Source organism: Toxotes jaculatrix, chromosome 17 (genome assembly GCF_017976425.1).
Source record: "Toxotes jaculatrix isolate fToxJac2 chromosome 17, fToxJac2.pri, whole genome shotgun sequence".
Taxonomy (NCBI): Eukaryota; Metazoa; Chordata; class Actinopteri; family Toxotidae; genus Toxotes; species Toxotes jaculatrix.
The window spans coordinates 116177-135000 of record NC_054410.1 but is presented as its reverse complement, the minus strand read 5'-3'; the positions used below and the strand labels follow the sequence as shown (position 1 = coordinate 135000).

At 46.9% G+C, this 18824-nt stretch overlaps 1 protein-coding gene across 2 annotated transcripts in view; it reads right to left on the bottom strand.

Moving 5' to 3' along the window:
- The window catches only part of mapkbp1 (mitogen-activated protein kinase binding protein 1), a 26147-nt gene extending 9582 nt beyond the window's left edge, over positions 1-16565 (bottom strand). Inside the window, exons 1-16 of one of the 2 annotated variants that reach the window (XM_041060485.1) lie at positions 16089-16565; positions 12966-13057; positions 8340-8402; positions 7870-7927; positions 7457-7627; positions 6529-6666; positions 6265-6447; positions 4097-4257; positions 3467-3665; positions 3106-3246; positions 2083-2291; positions 1888-1979; positions 1561-1686; positions 1276-1346; positions 885-1006; positions 21-96 (exon numbers count right to left, since the gene is read on the bottom strand). In XM_041060485.1, coding sequence (XP_040916419.1) covers positions 21-96; positions 885-1006; positions 1276-1346; positions 1561-1686; positions 1888-1979; positions 2083-2291; positions 3106-3246; positions 3467-3665; positions 4097-4257; positions 6265-6447; positions 6529-6666; positions 7457-7627; positions 7870-7927; positions 8340-8402; positions 12966-13057; positions 16089-16208 — 2022 coding nt within the window. In that variant the 5' untranslated portion in view covers positions 16209-16565. The remainder of the gene's footprint in view (positions 1-20; positions 97-884; positions 1007-1275; positions 1347-1560; positions 1687-1887; positions 1980-2082; positions 2292-3105; positions 3247-3466; positions 3666-4096; positions 4258-6264; positions 6448-6528; positions 6667-7456; positions 7628-7869; positions 7928-8339; positions 8403-12965; positions 13058-16088) is intronic. The other variant, XM_041060484.1, reaches the window with a different exon arrangement.
- Between the last annotated feature and the right edge of the window lie 2259 nt (positions 16566-18824).

The window sequence follows — 18824 nt, the reverse complement described above, 5'->3', positions numbered from 1 at the left end:
CAGTGTCAGCAGTGACTGACCTTAATGAGAGTGCCGTCCTCTCCCTGAGAGCCTTTATACAACTTCTTCTGTTTCCCGTTACTGATGTCGAAGATCCTGCGGGAGGAGGAGGAGTCAGTGACGTGACAACCGTCATGAGCTGCCTCTTCACAGACATCACAGCATCATGCCAAAGGCAAGCATGTGGATCAATGTGCGATTTGTTTGTTTGTTGTTGTTGTGGTCAGTGATGTTAAAAAGGGAAAAATGAACAAAAATATCAAATATATAATAAAATAAAACGTGTAATTTCACCACTGTGGGACTATTAAAGGTTTATCTTATCTTACATTTTTGATTTTTACATCATTGTATTTTACTGAAGTAAAAGCAGCAAGTTCAGAGCGCAGCTTTGGACTTTGGGCCGCCCACAGATCAGAGGGTCGCCGGTTCAATTCCTTGATCAAGCACCACAGTGTGTGTGTGTGTGTATTTCTACACTGAAAACACACAAACCTTCCAGCCTAACTCCACTTTACAAGGATTGTTCAAAACATTTAATTATCTCATGTTTGTAATTTTGATAAAGAGAAAAAAGGATCATGAATTCTTGTCTTGTCTTCTTCCTGTCTCTCAGCTGACTGTCAGGTTTTAGGAGGCAAAGATTCCCACAGCACCTGAACGCACCATCAGAGTTTTTATGTTTTGTGCAATGAAGGAGAAAAAAATAGAAACAGCAGGATGGAGGAGGAGAAGAAGGAGAAGGAGAAGAAAACAGCATTGTGCTGTTAATCTTAATCCTCCTCCTGTTGCATGCTGGGTAATCCTGCTGCAGACATGTTTGTTTTAGCTGCAGGTGGATTAACACACACACACATTCTGTCAGACAGGTGTGTGTGTGTTACCTGATGCTGCGGTCCTGACAGCCCACTGCCGCGTACTTCCTGGTTGATTCGATGTCCATGTCATACAGAGTTGTCTTCCTGACGACGTGATGAGTCCGAGTGAACTCTAACCCCGCCTCCACCTGAGCATCATTCGCCATGACAGGAAGAACAGAACAGAGGGCAGCGCGTTAGAAACCTGCTGTGTGTCCACACTGAGACAGGTGTGGACAGGTGTCTCAGTTCAGACAGGTGTGTTCACTGAGACATCTGTCCACACCTGACCACACTGAGACAGATGTGTCCACTCTGGAAACGTTCCCCCTTCAGGTAAGAAACCTGCGCTGCAGGTGAGTGGACAGGTGTTCTCAGCGCCCTGCAGACAGTGATGTCCTTCAGGTGTAAGTCTCACCTGCTGAGCAGTGCGGAAGTAGACACTCTTATCGGCTCCACAGCTGATCATCCTCACCTTCCCGTTATTGGCTGATGGACACAAGAACGAGGTGATGTCAGAGGATAAACATCAGCAGTTAATGAATGAACTGTTTTCACTCGTATTCACTGCCGGCAGCCGTCAGGTCCCTCAAACCCACACTGAACCACAGTAAAATCACGTTTCCCTTTGCTGATGGATCTGACGTGGACTTATCTGTCCAGTTGGACGACAGACTGGGTGAGACCAGGTTTTGAGACTGACCGGCGAATCTGACGGCGGTGATGGAGGAAGAGTGTTCATCCAGAGTCTGAACCAGACTGTACTCTCTGCCCGCGTCCAGGACGTGGATCAGGCGGTCCCGACTGGCCGTGGCTAATAACTGGAGACCTGACAGACAGAGACCATGTTCAATATGCTGCTGTGGCTCCCCCTACAAGCATACACATAAAAATTTGCCTAATCAACCAAAAATTTCACGGCCCCCCTGCAGTACCTCCGCGGACACCCTAGGGGTCACGGACCCCCTGTTGAAGACAGGTACTGTGATATTGTGTGATCCTGTAACACTGGGACAGAACAGCTTCTCACCTGTGTCGGGTTTGGAGAACTCGAGGCAGAGGATCTCTGAGTCGTGAGCCTGGACGTTCAGGATCTCCTCCATACTGTCCAGATCATGGATCCTACAACACACACGTCATACAAATGTCATACAAACATCATACAAACACGCATGTTAGACTGTATGTGTACTGCGATCAACGCACACCCCATCCCCCTCCTCACCTGAGCACCCCCATGCGGTCTCCGGAGGCCAGGTGCTTCCCATCAGGACTGACCCTGAGGGTCCTGATTCCCGCCCTGCTCTGGTCAGTCTGCTGCCCCTCTGAGCCCGATGACCCCGTCTTCTCTGTGTTGCCGCTGGCAACTGTGATGCTCTCTGTGTCCATGAGGCTCGTTACGTTGTCGTCAACGTAAATGATCTTCTGCAGGTCCTGGGGTCAGAGGTCAGATGCCAGAGTCAGGTGCACAGGTGTAGGTGAGGCATGCAGGTGCAACGACAGCGTTCACAGTCAAAATGTTAATAAACCTCAAATCTGAATATTTAAGAAAGTAGAAGTGAGGCAGTAGGTTGAGTCCATCTCCAACCGGCTCATCTTTAATAACACCAGCCCACAGCAGGACCCCACCTCCACCGTGTGTGTGTGTTACACGGGCTCATCCACCTGCTCCGTCAGGAGTCGCTCTCTTCTCGTCTCCATAAAACCTTATAAATCTGTCTTCAGATATTTCGTGGGCCAGTTGTGATGTTTCAGCTTCTGTGTCTTGTTCAGTGGTGGTCGGGTTTCAGCCTTCCTTCCTTCCTTCCTTCCTTCCTTCCTTTGGCCACGTCTCTGAGCACTGTTAACGCAGTTAATGCGTCTTTTTTTCAACCCTGTTGATTATTTGCAACAGTTTGATGCTTCTGTGATCATTTTTTGCTGCATCGCTCTGAAAGAATCCATCTCAGTGAAATCCCACAGGAAAAGAACCTGCCTGATAATTATGCACACCTTGATATAAGGTGTTTATGTCCTTAGGCCACACCCTCCCTCATTACCCTAATACACATCACCTGACATGCTTAAACACATACAGCTTGGAGTCGGAAAATATGCATAAAAATGATATGGTTAAAATACTCACTTGCCTAATAATTGCGCACACAGTGTTAGAGAGGTGCACAGGTGTAGTTGATGTGTCCAGGTGTAGGTGTATAGGTGTAGGTGAAGGTGTACAGGTGTAAGGTAAAGGTGTGTGTTGTCCTACGTGGCTCAGGATGTTCCTGTTGAGGACGTTGTGTCTGTCGATGTTCCACAGTCGAATGGTGTTGTCTGAGGAGCAGGACAGGAAAGAGCCGGGGGGCAGACGCATCTCACCACCTCCTTCTCCTGCCCCCGCGGGGTACACCTGCAGGAGACACGGCAGGAGGTGCTCAGCTGCTCTGTATTTAAATGGCAACCAACCTGGTTCTACCATGAACCTTAAAACCAGGTGTGAGCCCTGAAACAAGCACACACACACACACACACACACACACACACACACACACACACACACACACACACACACACACACACACACACACACACACACACACACACACACACACACACACACAGCCTCTGACCTCCAGACTCCACACACAGGAGGAGTGATAGAGGGCGGAGTACAGTTTTCCAGCCCTTCGGGGGTCCCGCAGGTCTCGGACGTCCCAAACATAAACACTGTGGTCGTTGTAGACGCAGGACAGCCAGTGGTTGATTGGGTCATAGGTCACCGCCACGGTGTCTGGGTACCGAGCCTCCGACCTGCAGGAGAACAGCTGACTGAGGGGGAGGAGGGGGAGGAGGAGGGGGAGGAGGAGGAGCTGAATTACACACAATGATTTTCCTTTATGTTCCAGATGTGTGTGCGACGTCAGTCTGTCTCCTGCTCAGCTTCACTGACTCATCCTGATTCTGATCCTGATCCTGATCCTGATTCTGGTTCTGGTTCTGATGCTGATCCTGGTTCTGATTCTGATTCTGATCCTGATCCTGATTCTGATCCTGATCCTGATCCTGGTTCTGATTCTGATCCTGATCCTGGTTCTGATGCTGATCCTGATTCTAAATGTGGGCTGAAATGTGAATCTGTTACATTCAGTTCAGTTCAATTCAGATTTATTTACATAACTTTGTTTCAAAGCGCTTTACACCTGCACCCATTGTGTGGGTTACCTGTCAGGTGTGTCTGTGTGCTACCTGGTATGTGTTACCTGGCATCCACCAAACTGGAAATGTCAGCTCCCAGGGAGTGTGGATGGGGCAGAGTGCAGAGGAAGTGCAGGCTGACCGGGCTGAAAGCTCTAACCGTCCCGTCAGAACAACCACAGAAGATCAGCTCGTCTGTGACAGACAGACAGGTGGCCTGAGATGTCTGAGGACAGACAGGTGGACAGACAGGTGAGTCAGAATCACACCATCATGGACTGTGTGGAGTGTGATCAAGTCAAAGTGCAGAGTTATGAGGACACCATGGAGATGATGCAAGTGTGTGTTCTGGTACAGCTATCGTTGTGAGGACCAGCGTGAGTTTGTCCGGTCCTCACTTCGACAACGAGCTGGATGAAGGTTAGATCCTGGTTTCAGGGTCAGAGTCACAGCTGAATGATTATTTGTTCCAAACAAAATATAAAACTAATGAATGATCTAGCTTAACTATTCCTTACATAACAAACGATAAGTTAACGAGCTGTGGGCAGTTTAATCAGCAGCCATTTGTTTCCGTGCTACGATTAAATTTAGAGCAGCTAATTAAGAGATGTCTCTGTTCTCCAGTGTCTTTGTTATTTGTGGTTTGAGGAGGAGGAATGCTGATCTAAGAGCAGCTGACCTGTAGCTGTCAAAGGCGTCGCCAGGTAGATTAGAGCCTGATGAATGTCAGACTGTGGAGCTAATGTTACCTTCAGCAGCTGGAGTTCAGTATCACGCAGGTTTTAAACCAGCCACCAGTTTGAATTTATCTCCATAACTTACCACATTTTGTGAATGTCATTACTATATTTGAATATTATTTCTGTATTTATGTGGGAACAGTGAGTCCCAATACATTCATATTGTTCCTGGTCTGTTAATGTTTTTGTCTATTTGTATTTTTTGTTATTTCCTTTCATCTGTTTTTTAAAAAACTTTAAAATGTGATTCTGTCGTAAATGATTTGATGACGGTCTCATCTCTGTGACCTAATGCAGGAATGTGTGAAACTTCTTCTTCATGTTTTCTTAGACATACTTCGTGCTGCTGTTCCTTCCTGTAGGAAGCCGTCCCTGAGGCCGAGGTAAACCCTTCAAAATAAAAGCCATTATTTGAACCAGTGCCTTGGCCTAAGTTTTACACTGAAATTTTCAGTGTAAAACATTTTCTCTTTTGTTATATTTTAAGCTGAAACAGGTTCAGATCTGATCAGACACTGAAGCTGAGGGGACGCAGGACGTCTGGAGCCTAACATGTTTCTGTTCTCTGTGTCTCTGAAACAGAGACTGAAAATGTAAATGAAGTTAGAGAATGTACGTGGGACGTGAATCACACAAAGACGGCGGTGTCTGGTCCCAGTACTGCAGAAGACCACTGCAGTATTCAGCACTGCACTGCTGACACAGCATTACTGATCCTGTAGTACTGACACTGCAGATGACTGATGCTGCGTTCATGGCCGTCTGTGAATTGGCATGTGGAGGGTGAACAGGGTGATATGTCACTCTCATGAGTGGCAGTGGCGTGTAGTGAAATCGACCAATGGGACAAGAAAAAAAGAAGTAGGCGTGTCTGAGTCAGTCAGTTCAGCCAGTGAGGATAAAGATTCAGGCGTGAATCCTTTTCTGTTGTCAGTGCCTCGGTGCCTGTGCTGTCATGGATGTTTCTGGCTAAAGTGACTGAGTCCAGATGAGATGACGACTTACTGAGGCAGAATCGACTCTCTGCGCAGGAAGCAGAGGAGGAAGCAGAGGAACCTGACGTTAGAGCACATTTACACAGTGACGTATGGAAATCATTAAACAGTAAATGAAATAACGAGCATCCAGCAGAGAGTCTGCTCTCACACTCGTGTGCAGCCTGTTACCATGGCTCCCGATTTTCTTTTTCTTATAGTACTAACTCAGCTGAACACACACAGTTTTACAGATGTGTCTGTAGAACCGTGACCTGAAGGGAAAATTAGTTTGGTGATTCTGTTGCTGCAGTATTGTCAGTGACCACTGGGACAAAGCTGCAGGACATCTGTAAGCTCTGATCAGCGTGCAGCAAAGGTGCCTCGTTCTCTGCTATAATGTGAAAACTACATAAGTAACTAACATCATCATCCTCAGACCCCGCCTCCTACAGGGCCGGACTGCACAGGTGGGGACAACGTTCCTATCTCTGTGAAAGCGGCGCTCCGACTCACCCGGAGCTCGACCCACTTGTCCAGGAGTCGTCGGTCATTGAACTCACACAGCAGACCTGAGGAGGTGATGCAGAAGGTGGAGGAGGCCTGTCGACCCCGCCCACACGCCACATCGCTGAAGAAGTTATTCCTGAGCTCTCCCAGCAGCCCTGAACGCCCCAGCAGAGGGACGGTGGCGTTCACCTGGACACGCACAGAATGATTAGTACACACAGTCACCACGCCATTCGCTCTGATCAACAGGTGACTGACTCGCAGGTGAACCTTGGAGGTCTTGGCGTGGTCCAGGTACCAGAACTTGACGTGGCGGTTGCCGGCAGTTACAAAGTACGAGCTGTCGTCTGAGAAGGAGACGGCCGTCACTTTACTGGAAACTTTATTGGCTGCAACGACGACATTTTTCTGTAAACAGACACAAACACCAACAAACTCTGTCAGCAGACAAACAACACTCATCACGTCACAGATGACATCACGGTCAAGCTCCAGCTTGACGGGCACAGCAGTGGTTTATGGGAAAAATCTAGTTATCTGAAGACATAATGAGACAGGACCTAGAGACAGCATCTCCAGCCTGGTCTGGACATTCTGAAATAAGAATAATAATAAAAATGAAGTGGAAGATTTCTCTCGTTGCTCCTGTCTGTCTGCAGCTCGCAGGTCAAAACCAAACACAATAAGACTCAGGTGCATAAGGTCAGAGGTCAAGCTCCTGTGAGCTGAGGTGTCCCCACCCCCTAGTCAGTCATTCAGGTGAGTCTGACAGCTGAACACAACAACACAACATGGCTCTCAGCTTCTCGTGTGCGGTCGAAGCCTGACTCAGGTCCTGGATGGAAAGGTCCTGATAATATTTCCTGTCAGTGGGTTTTTCTGCAGTTATGACTATAAACAGGAGAAAGTTCAGCCTCAGGCTGAACAGCTGAGCCGTCTGAGGTAAAGGACTGACCTTTGACCTCTGATGTTGGACAGTGCAGCTGTCAGCAGAGGTGCAGGAAGTGCTCGGACTCTTTACTTCAGTAAAAGTAAAAATTACAATGAAGTTTCCTGAACTGAAAATATGACTGAAGTAAAAGAATGTGAGTGAAATCCAGTTGTTGAAAAGTGAAAATATTCAGTCACCAAAAAAGGTTGAGCCAAAAACCTCTACCTGTAACACACACACACAAACAATGGCCTGTCGTTCAGGTACCTTCCAGTTCCACACGTTGACCATCATGTCGTGTTGATATCCCACACTGACGATGTATTTTCCATTTGGAGAAAACGCCACACAGGAGACGCCATATTTATGCTCCTGCAGCTCAGAGACCTGAAGACGCTCTGACACCTCCCACACCCGGACCGCCGGCATGTGGCCGCTCTGAGGGAAATGAATACAAATGTTTTCGGACTCAGCTTCTCTGATTTTACAAGGTTCACAGTTTGTCATCAGCTTTTTTATAGTGGAGAGTGGTGAGAGTGAACATGATTAAATAAAAACACAGAGCAGACAGACAGAAAGCTGCAGACCTGCAGGTGGAACCTCAGACCACTGGGCCTCAGACTGAGGCTCTGTGATGGATCCAGATGTTCACACAGCTGTAAATCAGCAGCGACACTCACCTCTCCTGTAACCACATATTTCCCATCAGGAGAAAAGGCCAACGTGGTGATCGCCTTCCTGCAAACACACAGAGGGTTTTAGATCACAGCCACAGGAAACACCGGTTTCTGATTGGCCCTCAGAGGCCTGCTGTCATACAGTTCACATCCACAGTTTAACCGTGTTCTGCTGCTATGACTCATGGGAGATGTAGTTGTTTCAAACTAACAAAGCCACAATTGAATCTTCATTAAAGTGACTTGTTTGTTTCTTTAGGACGAATGAAAAAAACAGACTGAAGGTGAGTTCGGCTCATTAACCAATCACAGCTGGTTACACCGCTGCTCACGTCACATCGCTTTGTGTATAAATACACACTCACAAATATGTGGACATCACATCTGCAGTGTGTTACTGTGACTTTTCCTCACAGAGTTTGTCATTTTACATTGGTCACAAGCTGAGAGCTGATTGGCTGATGGGGTTTCACCTGGAGCTGTTGAAGATGTGATGCTGTTTGTTCTTCCGAGGATTCAGCAGGACGACGACACACCTGTAGAGACACACGCAGACACACACACTCAGAGCTGCATTTTATTTATGGGCGTTCATAAATACCCAGTTTTATTAATGAAGTTTTGTTGCTGCCACATGTGACGACTGTGGATCCACGAGAGAGACGTGTTTCTGTTCGACTGAAGACAGAAGTTCATTCAGAAAACAGTCGAAATAAAAGGAAACCTTTTATCTTTATCATGTATGTGTAAATCACATATATCACGCAGCTGTTTATACCGTCATGTGGGTATTTCTATGTATATTTGTACAAACACACCTTTATGAGTCTAACATGTCTCTGTAAGGATCAGTCATAGTTACACAACAGTTCAAACCAGCTCCATCACACTGAGTCTCAGTCTCAGTCCTGTTGGACAGACTGAGTCACCAAACAGACTCATTAAAGCTGCACACTGTTTATACAGCAGAGAGAGAGAGAGAGAGAGAGAGAGAGTGTGTGTGTGTGTGTGTGTGTGTGTGAGAGAGCATGAGTGCAAACTGTTGAACTGAGTCTTTTTAAACAAGACTTGGTGAAAACCTTAACATTGCTGCCTGTTGTTTCTGTCCTTCTCTCTGTGCTCACATACACACACACACACACACACACACAGACACACAGACACAGACACAGACACACACACACACACACACACACACAGACACACACACACACACACACACACACAGACACACACACACACACACAGACACACACACACACACACAGACACACACACACACACACAGACACACAGACACACACACACACACACACACACAGACACACACACACACACACACACACACACACACACACACAGACACACACACACACACACACACACACACACACAGACACACACACACACACACAGACACACAGACACAGACACACACACACACACACACACACACAGACACACACACACACACACACACACACACACACACACACACAGACACACACACAGACACACACACACACACACACACACACACGTCAAATAACTTCATCATATTTCAGTCACGACAGTGAAAATCATCTCAATTTTTTGTCAGCACAGTTTCAAACACACACACTCTACATTGTATTTACACACCATGAAAACCAGTAACTTATTTATCAAAGGCGGTGTCTGTGTACGTATGTACTGTGTGTGTGTGTGTTTGAAGTCAGGCCAGTACAAGTGCTGCAGGTGTCACATCAAAGTCCTCTCTGACCTTTGACCTCTGAGAAGAACAAACAGAGAAACAGGTGGTTGTTTGTTCTGACTCCAGGTGATGATCTCAGCTGTGACATCATCACTGTCTCTTTGAACAGCCAATCAGAACACAGAGCGTTCAGTCTCAAGTGAGCACAGAGACCAGGCCCAGGAGAAAGGGGGGCAGAAGGACTGCAGATCATGTGACCGTCTGATCGCTGCAGCTGATTGGTGGGAGGTGGTTGCTGGACGACAGAGGGCTTTTTGACACTCAGATCTGTTCCACCCCGTCCTCATTACAAACACGCTGGCACAGAAACAAATTCATAAAAATATTATAAATATTCATTAAAAAAAATTAATTTAAATAGATTTTTAAAATTCCAAAAAAAAATCAGAAAAAACAGTAACATGAAAAAATGAGAACAAAACAAAAGAACTGGAAATATTCTTCAAAGGGGGACGGGTCTCAGAGACGCTGCACAGACACAAGCCAGGACTGCCCCGCTGCCGCCCCCGCCCCGTCCTGCCCCCCGCCCCCGCCGCTCCAGTTCCCTGCCTCTGCTTCTGTGTTCTGCACTTGGCTTCTCTGAACTGGTCTCACACAACACAGACATCATCTTATAAAGATCATTTCCACATGCAGCAGCTACAGATCACCAAGGTCTCTGAGATCTGGAGTGGTCTCTGAGTCCACCTGAGGACTCTTAGTCCAGGGTCCCTGTCTTTTAGCTCTGTGTTTAGTCTCCACCATGTTCAGCAGCTGCTCATACAAATGCTCCGGGATGCTTTAACCATTGCGCGTACTTTGTCCTTCTGGGCCACCGTAGCAGAGACAGAGCTCTGTCAGTCTGAGTGCAGGGATCACTCTGCACATCTGAAACTCTCAGAGATCTGATTAGACCTGTTCATGCAGGTCAACATGCAGAATCAGCTGAGTGCTACACACACACACACACACACTTTTCTACTGTTTTCTAAAACCTGAAGCTTCCTGAGGGACGGGGTCCAACTAAAGACCAGAGAGAACAATGGGATTAAAACCACGAGGACAAAACACAAAGCAAGTTAGAAATCTGAAATCAACACATATGAACTCTCAGGTCCAACATTTACACAAACTACTCAGTTCATCATCGAGTCAGAGTGAATGTTTGAAGGAATCGTGTGGATGTGGAACGGGACAGAAGGACGGGAGGACAGAGGAACAGAAAGACAGACAGATGGACGGAGAAACAGACAGATGGACGGACGGACAGACGGACGGATGGATGGATGGACAGACAGACAGATGGGTGGACGGACAGACAGACGGATGGGTGGACGGACAGACAGACGGATGGGTGGACAGACAGACAGACGGATGGGTGAGCCTCTGGCTGCTGCCTCGCATGCAGATCACACTCTGTTCTGTGTGGCGTTCAGGCTCTGGTGTAAAGTGTATTTCATCCTGATCAGATTTCTCTCACACACACACACACACACACACACACACACACTCTGCAGCAGTGTAATGTGTGTGTTCAGGTACAGTTTGTTCCACAGAACACTGACGCAGCCTGAACCACATCTGCAATGCAGCAGGGAGAGAGAGCGAGCGAGCGAGCGCCTCGCTCTCTCTCTCTCCATTTCTTCACTCTGTTCTTTCTTTCATTCTCAGTTTCTGTTTGTCATCATCACTGTGAACAACACAACACAACACGGTGTCATCAGTGAGAACATGTCCTCTGTATTGTTCTGCTCCGTGGGACAATTTACTCCACTGTATGTGTGTGTGTGTGACCCGTTGCCGTGGTGATCGTCTCCCTCTCTACACGTTAACCTACATCCTCCTCCTCCCCCCTCGTAGCTCCACTGACCCACTTCCCTTCGTCTTTTCATCCGTAAACTGAATCTGAATTTTTCTGACCGACAGCTCCGGCCAATCAGCAGCCCCCGTTCCTCCCAGGCTTGCAGCTTATTGGACGGCTCAGTGGGACTAGTGATTCTGGGAGATGGACAGCTTCCACCTCTCATGCTCTTGCATTCCCATGATTCCTCTGGACTCAGACTCATCCAGGAAAATAAAAGTGTGTTGGGACGAGCAGAGTGTGACCTCTGACCTCTGACCTCTGACTTCACACTGCTGCTGACTCAGAGCTCAGTAAAAATCTTTCCCTGTTCCTGCAAACTGATCATTTTCAGTATTGATGAATCTGTTGATTGTTTAGTGTGTGGAATGAAAGCAGCATCTTCATTAGGCTGGAGCTCTGATAACGAGTCGATCCTTCACACTGACGTTAGAACTGATCTGAAAAGTCATCAACGATCCAGCTGATCTGTCAGCTGATCTGTCGGCTGACTGACTGATTGACTCGTTTCTGCTCAAAACAAGTTTGTTTAAGAAACAAACAGGATGAGCCGGGTTCAGCCCCTCCCCCCACCACAGCTCAGAGACCCCGTCGCCAGCTCCCAGAAGCCCCGCAGACCCATGTGACCCTAAAGACTTTGTCAAGAACCCCTAAAACCATCTGAGGCCGCCCTCCCCTCTCAACCACCACTGACACCTCAAGACCCGAATGACATGAATTTCCAGGTCTTTTGAGATTTGGTGTCCTGTGGTATGTGTGAAGCACAATCAGGTTTAGGTGCATTATTCCAGTGAGTGTCCTCACAAAGATGATAAGACAAGAATGTGTGTGTGTGTTGCCTCTTTAAACACATGATGTGTTTAATCTGATAATCTGATCATGTCAGCTTGTTAGCCCTGAGCATGAAGCGTCTGCAGACTGAGCCTCAGAGTAACGACAGTGATGTGGATCGAACCACAGTGAAATCTCCCCGTCTGAGAATAATTCACTAACAAGTCCTGAACTCAAAACGCTGCTCAGGTAAAAAGTAAAAGCGCTCATCGTGCTGATGTTTGAGTCTAAAATGATTCTGAAAACATTTTAAAGTTCATCAGTGTTCAGACTCTTTCCTCCGTTCTTCATCGTATTCAACTCGTTTCAGGTTCGTACTAAAACATTTGAACATCAGCAGGATGCGTCATCTCCTTCCACCTCACTTCAACTGATTTCAGGTCTTAGACTCCAGCCAGCTCTCGTACTTTCAGTGTTCCCACCTCAGCACCTTTCAGTACACTTCATCTCCACTGGTCTCACTTCAGCTCAGAGGCAAACTTTAACTCTTTCAGGGTGGAATCCATCAGTTCAACTCCTTTCAGTGTACTTCAGGTCATTTCAGCACCTAAACTTCAACTGACACTTTAAACTTTCACACAATTTTTAACATCTTCAACACACACTTCAGCTTCTTTTAGTACGGTCCAGCTGTTATCAGTGAAGTTTCCGTTTTACGGTATGAGTGCGACTCACCCTGCAGGATAGGCCAACAGTCCAGTTCGGGGGTCGCAGGCCAGAGCTCGGTTCCCTGGAGCCGTGATTCCCAGAACCTTCTCTAAGGTCACCTGGAGGACAAAGGTCAGAGGTCACAGGTTACAGGCAGACGCTGGTAGCAGTGGGATTAAACTTCACCTTCACCTGGTTTCAGTCTTCATCAGTTCTCTCATTCAGAATTCAGTTCAGGCTGTGCAGTGACTTCAGGTGTTTCAGCCACAGACAGAGTCGCGGCCCAGAGCCCAGGCCACACACATGTTTACAGCACACACACTTACTTCATGGTCCATGCTGCTAAACGTGTCCTGGAAACACGACTTGTACTTAACCACAGCGAGTCTCACTGTGGTGTCGTCCATCGTGTCCCCAACTCTAAACCAGACGACACTGGTTTAACTCCCAGTTAGACTCCAGTCCACTCGTCTGCAGGCGGGACCCTTTGGGTTGCTAGCACGTTAGCATGTAATCAGCAGGCTTGACTGTGGTTAGGTGGAGTGCTGTGCAGCTAAATGCTAAGCTAACAACATCAAACTCCAGCACTGAGTCTGTGCTGTACTCTGCTGTGTGTGTGTCACATGACTCTCCCTCCCTCTGCACCAAACTGTTCATGCTTTCACTGGTTTGATCTCTGAGCTCTGTGTCTCTCTGTGGAGGAAACTGAACACTTTGTGTCACTTTAAGCTCAAACTGATAAAACACATGAAGAAGAACGATCAGCTGACTGTAACAGCTGAGTCACACAGAGGTGTTCGCCTGAGCCCTGACCGACCTGCTGACTCACCGACCCTCAGGAATCTTTCTGCTCACGAAGCGTTGGAACAGTCACTGAAATGCTGTCACCACGTCACTTCCTGTTTCCTTCTACAACAGCCGGCTGATATTTACTGTGATCAGCTGATCATGTGAACAGCAGCAGCAGAGTTTGTGACATGAAGCCAGAGCACATCAGTCACCATTCACTGTACAAAACCCTGTAACCCTCCGCCCCACCACCACACCCACCACCACCCCCACCCCCACCCCCAGCCCCAGGCCTCTCTGCTGTCATTGCTTCGTTCCTTTGTTTCTTCTCTTTGCTCAGAGACTGAACCGACCAGCTCCACAGCTTCTGTTCAGCTCAGCTCTTTGATTCAATCTCTTTAAGCTCAACCTGAAGCTTCTCGCTGGATTAAAGTTAAACCATTAGTTCAAAGTTCACAGCTGTTACAGAAGAGTCAGTTCAACACAGAGACCTGAAGCTGCTGCTGAGTCGAGCACAGACACACACCATGAGTTTAACTCACACCGGGTCCTCCGCATCAGCTGATCTGATCTCCCATCATTCATTCAAACTCACTGTCACATCAGAAGAACCTGTTTCTGAAATCTGAAGCTGAACTGACCTGAAATCAGTTAAACATATAACTACACGAACATAATGAGCAAACATCAGCTGACTGCACTGAACCCTCAGCAGGTGTCCCAGTTCCATGGACGACACCTGAGGACAGGAAGTGACAGTTGTGTGCATCTGGCTGGATCCTGACAGACTGCATGTGTGACTGAACACGCACACACACAGACACACTGTTACACAAACTGTTAGAGCTGCTGCTGCAGGTGCTGAGTCTGTGCAGCTTCCTTGTTGGGACACTGCATTGACTTCCATTCACTGTGGACAGTCTAACCCTAACCTGACCCAGGTATCCGTCACCTGTCTCTGTCTCTTCAGAGACGTCTTCTCCATGATGTTTATCCAACAAATGATTGAAAATCAATAATGAAAATGATCAGAAACCTGAAAATGAAGCTGCTGCCTCATTATTTCCAGCTCAGCTGAACAAAGTGAGCACAGCAGAGATCTGCAGCATGGCTGTGTGTGTGTGTGTCTCTGTGTCTGTCTGTGTGTGTGTGTGTGTGTGTGTCTATGTGTGTGTGTGTGTCTCTGTGTCTGTCTGTGTGTGTGTGTGTGTGTGTGTGTGTGTGTGTGTGTGTGTGTCTCTGTGTCTGTCTGTGTGTGTGTGTGTGTGTGTGTGTGTGTCTCTGTGTCTGTCTGTGTGTGTGTGTGTGTGTGTGTGTGTGTGTCTCTGTGTCTGTCTGTGTGTGTGTGTGTGTGTGTGTGTGTGTGTGTCTCTGTGTCTGTCTGTGTGTGTGTGTGTGTGTGTGTCTATGTGTGTGTGTGTGTCTCTGTGTCTGTCTGTGTGTGTGTGTGTCTGTGTGTGTGTGTGTCTCTGTGTCTGTCTGTGTGTGTGTGTGTGTGTGTGTGTGTGTGTGTGTGTGTCTCTGTGTCTGTCTGTGTGTGTGTGTGTGTGTGTGTGTCTCTGTGTCTGTCTGTGTGTGTGTGTGTGTGTGTGTGTGTCTATGTGTGTGTGTGTGTCTCTGTGTCTGTCTGTGTGTGTGTGTGTCTATGTGTGTGTGTCTCTGTGTCTGTCTGTGTGTGTGTGTGTGTGTCTGTGTGTGTGTGTGTGTGTCTATGTGTGTGTGTGTGTCTCTGTGTCTGTCTGTGTGTGTGTGTGTGTGTGTGTCTCTGTGTCTGTCTGTGTGTGTGTGTGTCTATGTGTGTGTGTCTCTGTGTCTGTCTGTGTGTGTGTGTGTGTGTCTGTGTGTGTGTGTCTGTCTTTGTGTTTGTGTGTGTGTGTGTGTCTGTGTGTTTGTGTGTGTGTCTCTGTGTCTGTCTGTGTCTGTGTTTGTGTGGCGGGGGGGGGGGGGGGGGGGGGGGGGGGGATATGCTAACACAGCAGAATGGAAGCAGCAGCCTGTGTGTGTGCGCGCGCGCAGTGAAGCGTATAATAAAACTGAACGTGTGGATTCAAACATCAGACTCTGGCTCGTGCTCGTGTTTCCTCCACAGTGGAAGTCAGGACGCGTTTAGGGAACCGGGACAAAGTGGGACATTTTTAGGAAAAAACTGAGGAACATAAAGACGTAATGAGACGGATGAGGACACTGATTGACACCTGATCCTCTGGTGACGCTGTGACGTCCAATGAGGCCAATATGAAATCAATAATCACTAATTAAATACAATCAATCTGTCATGGATATAAACAGCTCGTTCCACAGCAGCTGATCAGTGTGTGTGTGTGTGTGTGTGTGTGCACGCATACTGAAGCGCGCGCGCACCTTGTCTCGGAGGTCCTCTTTGTGCCGCGCGGCGCCGCTCCTCCTCCTCAGTTTGATGGACGGGGAGCGCAGCAGGTTCTTGATGCGGCTGCGGATCGTGCCGCTTCCCTCCGCGGTCATTGCGCTGTTAGCTGCCGGCTAACTGCCTCTCTCGGCGGCCGGAGTCTTTGTCGCACTCTCTTCCACCACCGCCGCTCCTGCGGTCATGCCGTCTGCGAGCCGAGCCGTGCCGGGCCGCAGGGTTCAGCTAGCCTGGCTCTGGTCCTGGACTGAACTGGGTCACGGGCTCCGGTTCCGCCACTGCTCCGCATCCGCATCGTATTTCCCCGCCGCAGCGAAGAACCAACAGACGCAGCCAATTCGACACGACCCAGACCGGACTGAGCCTGACGCACCGCCAGCATCAAGACCGCGTGCGCAACGCCACCAACACTTCCTGCCTTCCTTTTCACAATAAAACTTTTAAGCCATCGGACTAGCAGCTTTTGAAAAATACTCCCGTCGTTCAATTTTCAATTCAAATCTTGTAACGGGACATTAAACCTGAAATGACAGTAGGTGCTGTAGGTCCATTCTATGGGAGCAACACTGTAGTAGAATTTAGAATTAGTAGAAAGTACTTAGGTACAGTTTTGTGGTATTTCCATTTTAAGGTCATTTGCACTTCTGCTACACCACGTTTACATTTACTACACTGATGCTGTTAAATTAAGGCCTTTGTATGAAACATAAGATCAGGTTGTAAATGGTGTCCTCAGCCTGTTTCTGTGCAAATCAATTTGTTTTAAATCGCGTTTGTTTTTCTCCCAGTCTCTTATTTAAAGATAAAATCAGTTTTCAGTCAGAATCATTTGAATTAAACTGCACCAACCGATTTTCTAAAAAAACTTTTTAAAGAAAGTCAGTTTTTCAGGACCTGAACAGAACTGTCTTTATAAGATCAGTTAAAACCAGCTTCATCGGCCACATTTAAAACCCGATCAAACAGGCTCTTCTACTCTACTTTTGTTTCTTACAATACTTTAACAATAGCCCGACAACATGTCCATTATGTCCACTGAAGTCCACTCACTGATGTTTATTTTAAAGTTTAAATTTAAAATATATTCAACTCACAGCTTCCGTGTTCAAAAATCACAATCGTGGTCTGTTTAGCCTAAAACGTCCAAACAGCATCTCAACGCTTTTACTTTGAAGATAAAACCGCCAAACTTCCGGCAGCTCTGACGCGCCACGCTGCAGACTGAACAATCCGAAGCAGCAGCGTCTCTGAGCAGCAAAGACACAAACTGCAGCTTCGCCCTGAACGTCTCTGTCTCTGTCTGGACACGTTTACGTTTTTACTTTTGTTTTGAAAAATCAAAGCAGATAATTGACAGGAAGTGAGGGGAAGAGAGAGGAGGATGAAGGAGGGCAGAGCTCTGATCAGTTTCACTCAAACATGCATGATTCTGTTTGTTTGGTGTCTGAAATTCATTCATTCATCAATGAATGAATGAAAATGAACCAGTGAATCAGAGCAGCTTAGATCTAAAACCTAACCTGTCAGGACTTTAATTCTGAAGAGGTGAATTCAGCACGTTAATTCAGAGGATGATTTTCAGAGCAGATCATCCAGTCAGGTTTCTGGCTGCTGATGAAAATCTAATTCATTTGACTTTGGTGTGTTCAGGTACAGTCTTCTAATCTTTCTTTGAAAAATAAACCAAAGTTTAAAATATGTAAAGGTGAAATTATAAAGACTGAACTTAAATTTTATTAGATTGAGATTAGATGAACTGTACTGCGAGACGTCTGCCTCCAGACAACTTCTACATCGAAAAAGTTTCTTCAACGTGTACAAAAATACAAATTTAAGAAAAACAAATCCCTCCACCAGAAACCAGAGTGACACAAACACCAGGCCGTCCTCTAAGCGTCCTGTGGTGTCATGTGAACACTGAGCAGGTGAAGCTGAGTCCAGGTGAGTCCAGTGAGAAACGAACAGCTGTTTCCTGTGTCAACTCAGAAAACTCGCTGCTCGTCCATCGATGGAGTTTTAGACTCTCAGGAAAAAACTAAAGTTTCGACAGTCTCACATTTTACGAGCAAACGAAACTGATGAGATTCTGCAGAGCAGAGAGTTGGTGGATGAAATTCACAGCATCACGATTTTTTTTTGTTTGACCAAAAATGTAGAACGACTTGAATTAAAACATTTATTATATATTTAAAAGAAAAAGTTACTTAATAAAGTTTTTTGAACTTTAAAAATACCTGAACTTCACTGATGCTTTCAGGTAAATCTCAGTGCTGCTCTCCTCCCAAACAAAAAACAACACAGTTATTTTTTGGAGTGGAAAAGAAAAAAAAACATTTGAAATCAAGTTTTCAAAACTGCAAAATATCAAAGAGAAAAAACGGACGAACAGAGCAGCTCTGGGTAAAGGAACAGACGGTTTTCAAAATAAAATAACATGTCGCACTCCGCTCGCTCACTCTGAACAACTGAAGTCTCCTATCTGAGGAACCTGAGCTGCATGAAAGCACATGATCACACAGAGACACGTCTCCGGCCTGTCCAGGACGTCCTCAGTCTTTTCTCCAGATACTTCAACTTTATTCCTCACAACATTTTTAGCAGCATCATCAAACTGCTAAAAATGACAACAACCACAACAACCTCTGATCAACAACAAACAACTGCAGATTCTTTATGAGTTAGATGAAGGAGGAAGCTGCGCACACACACACACA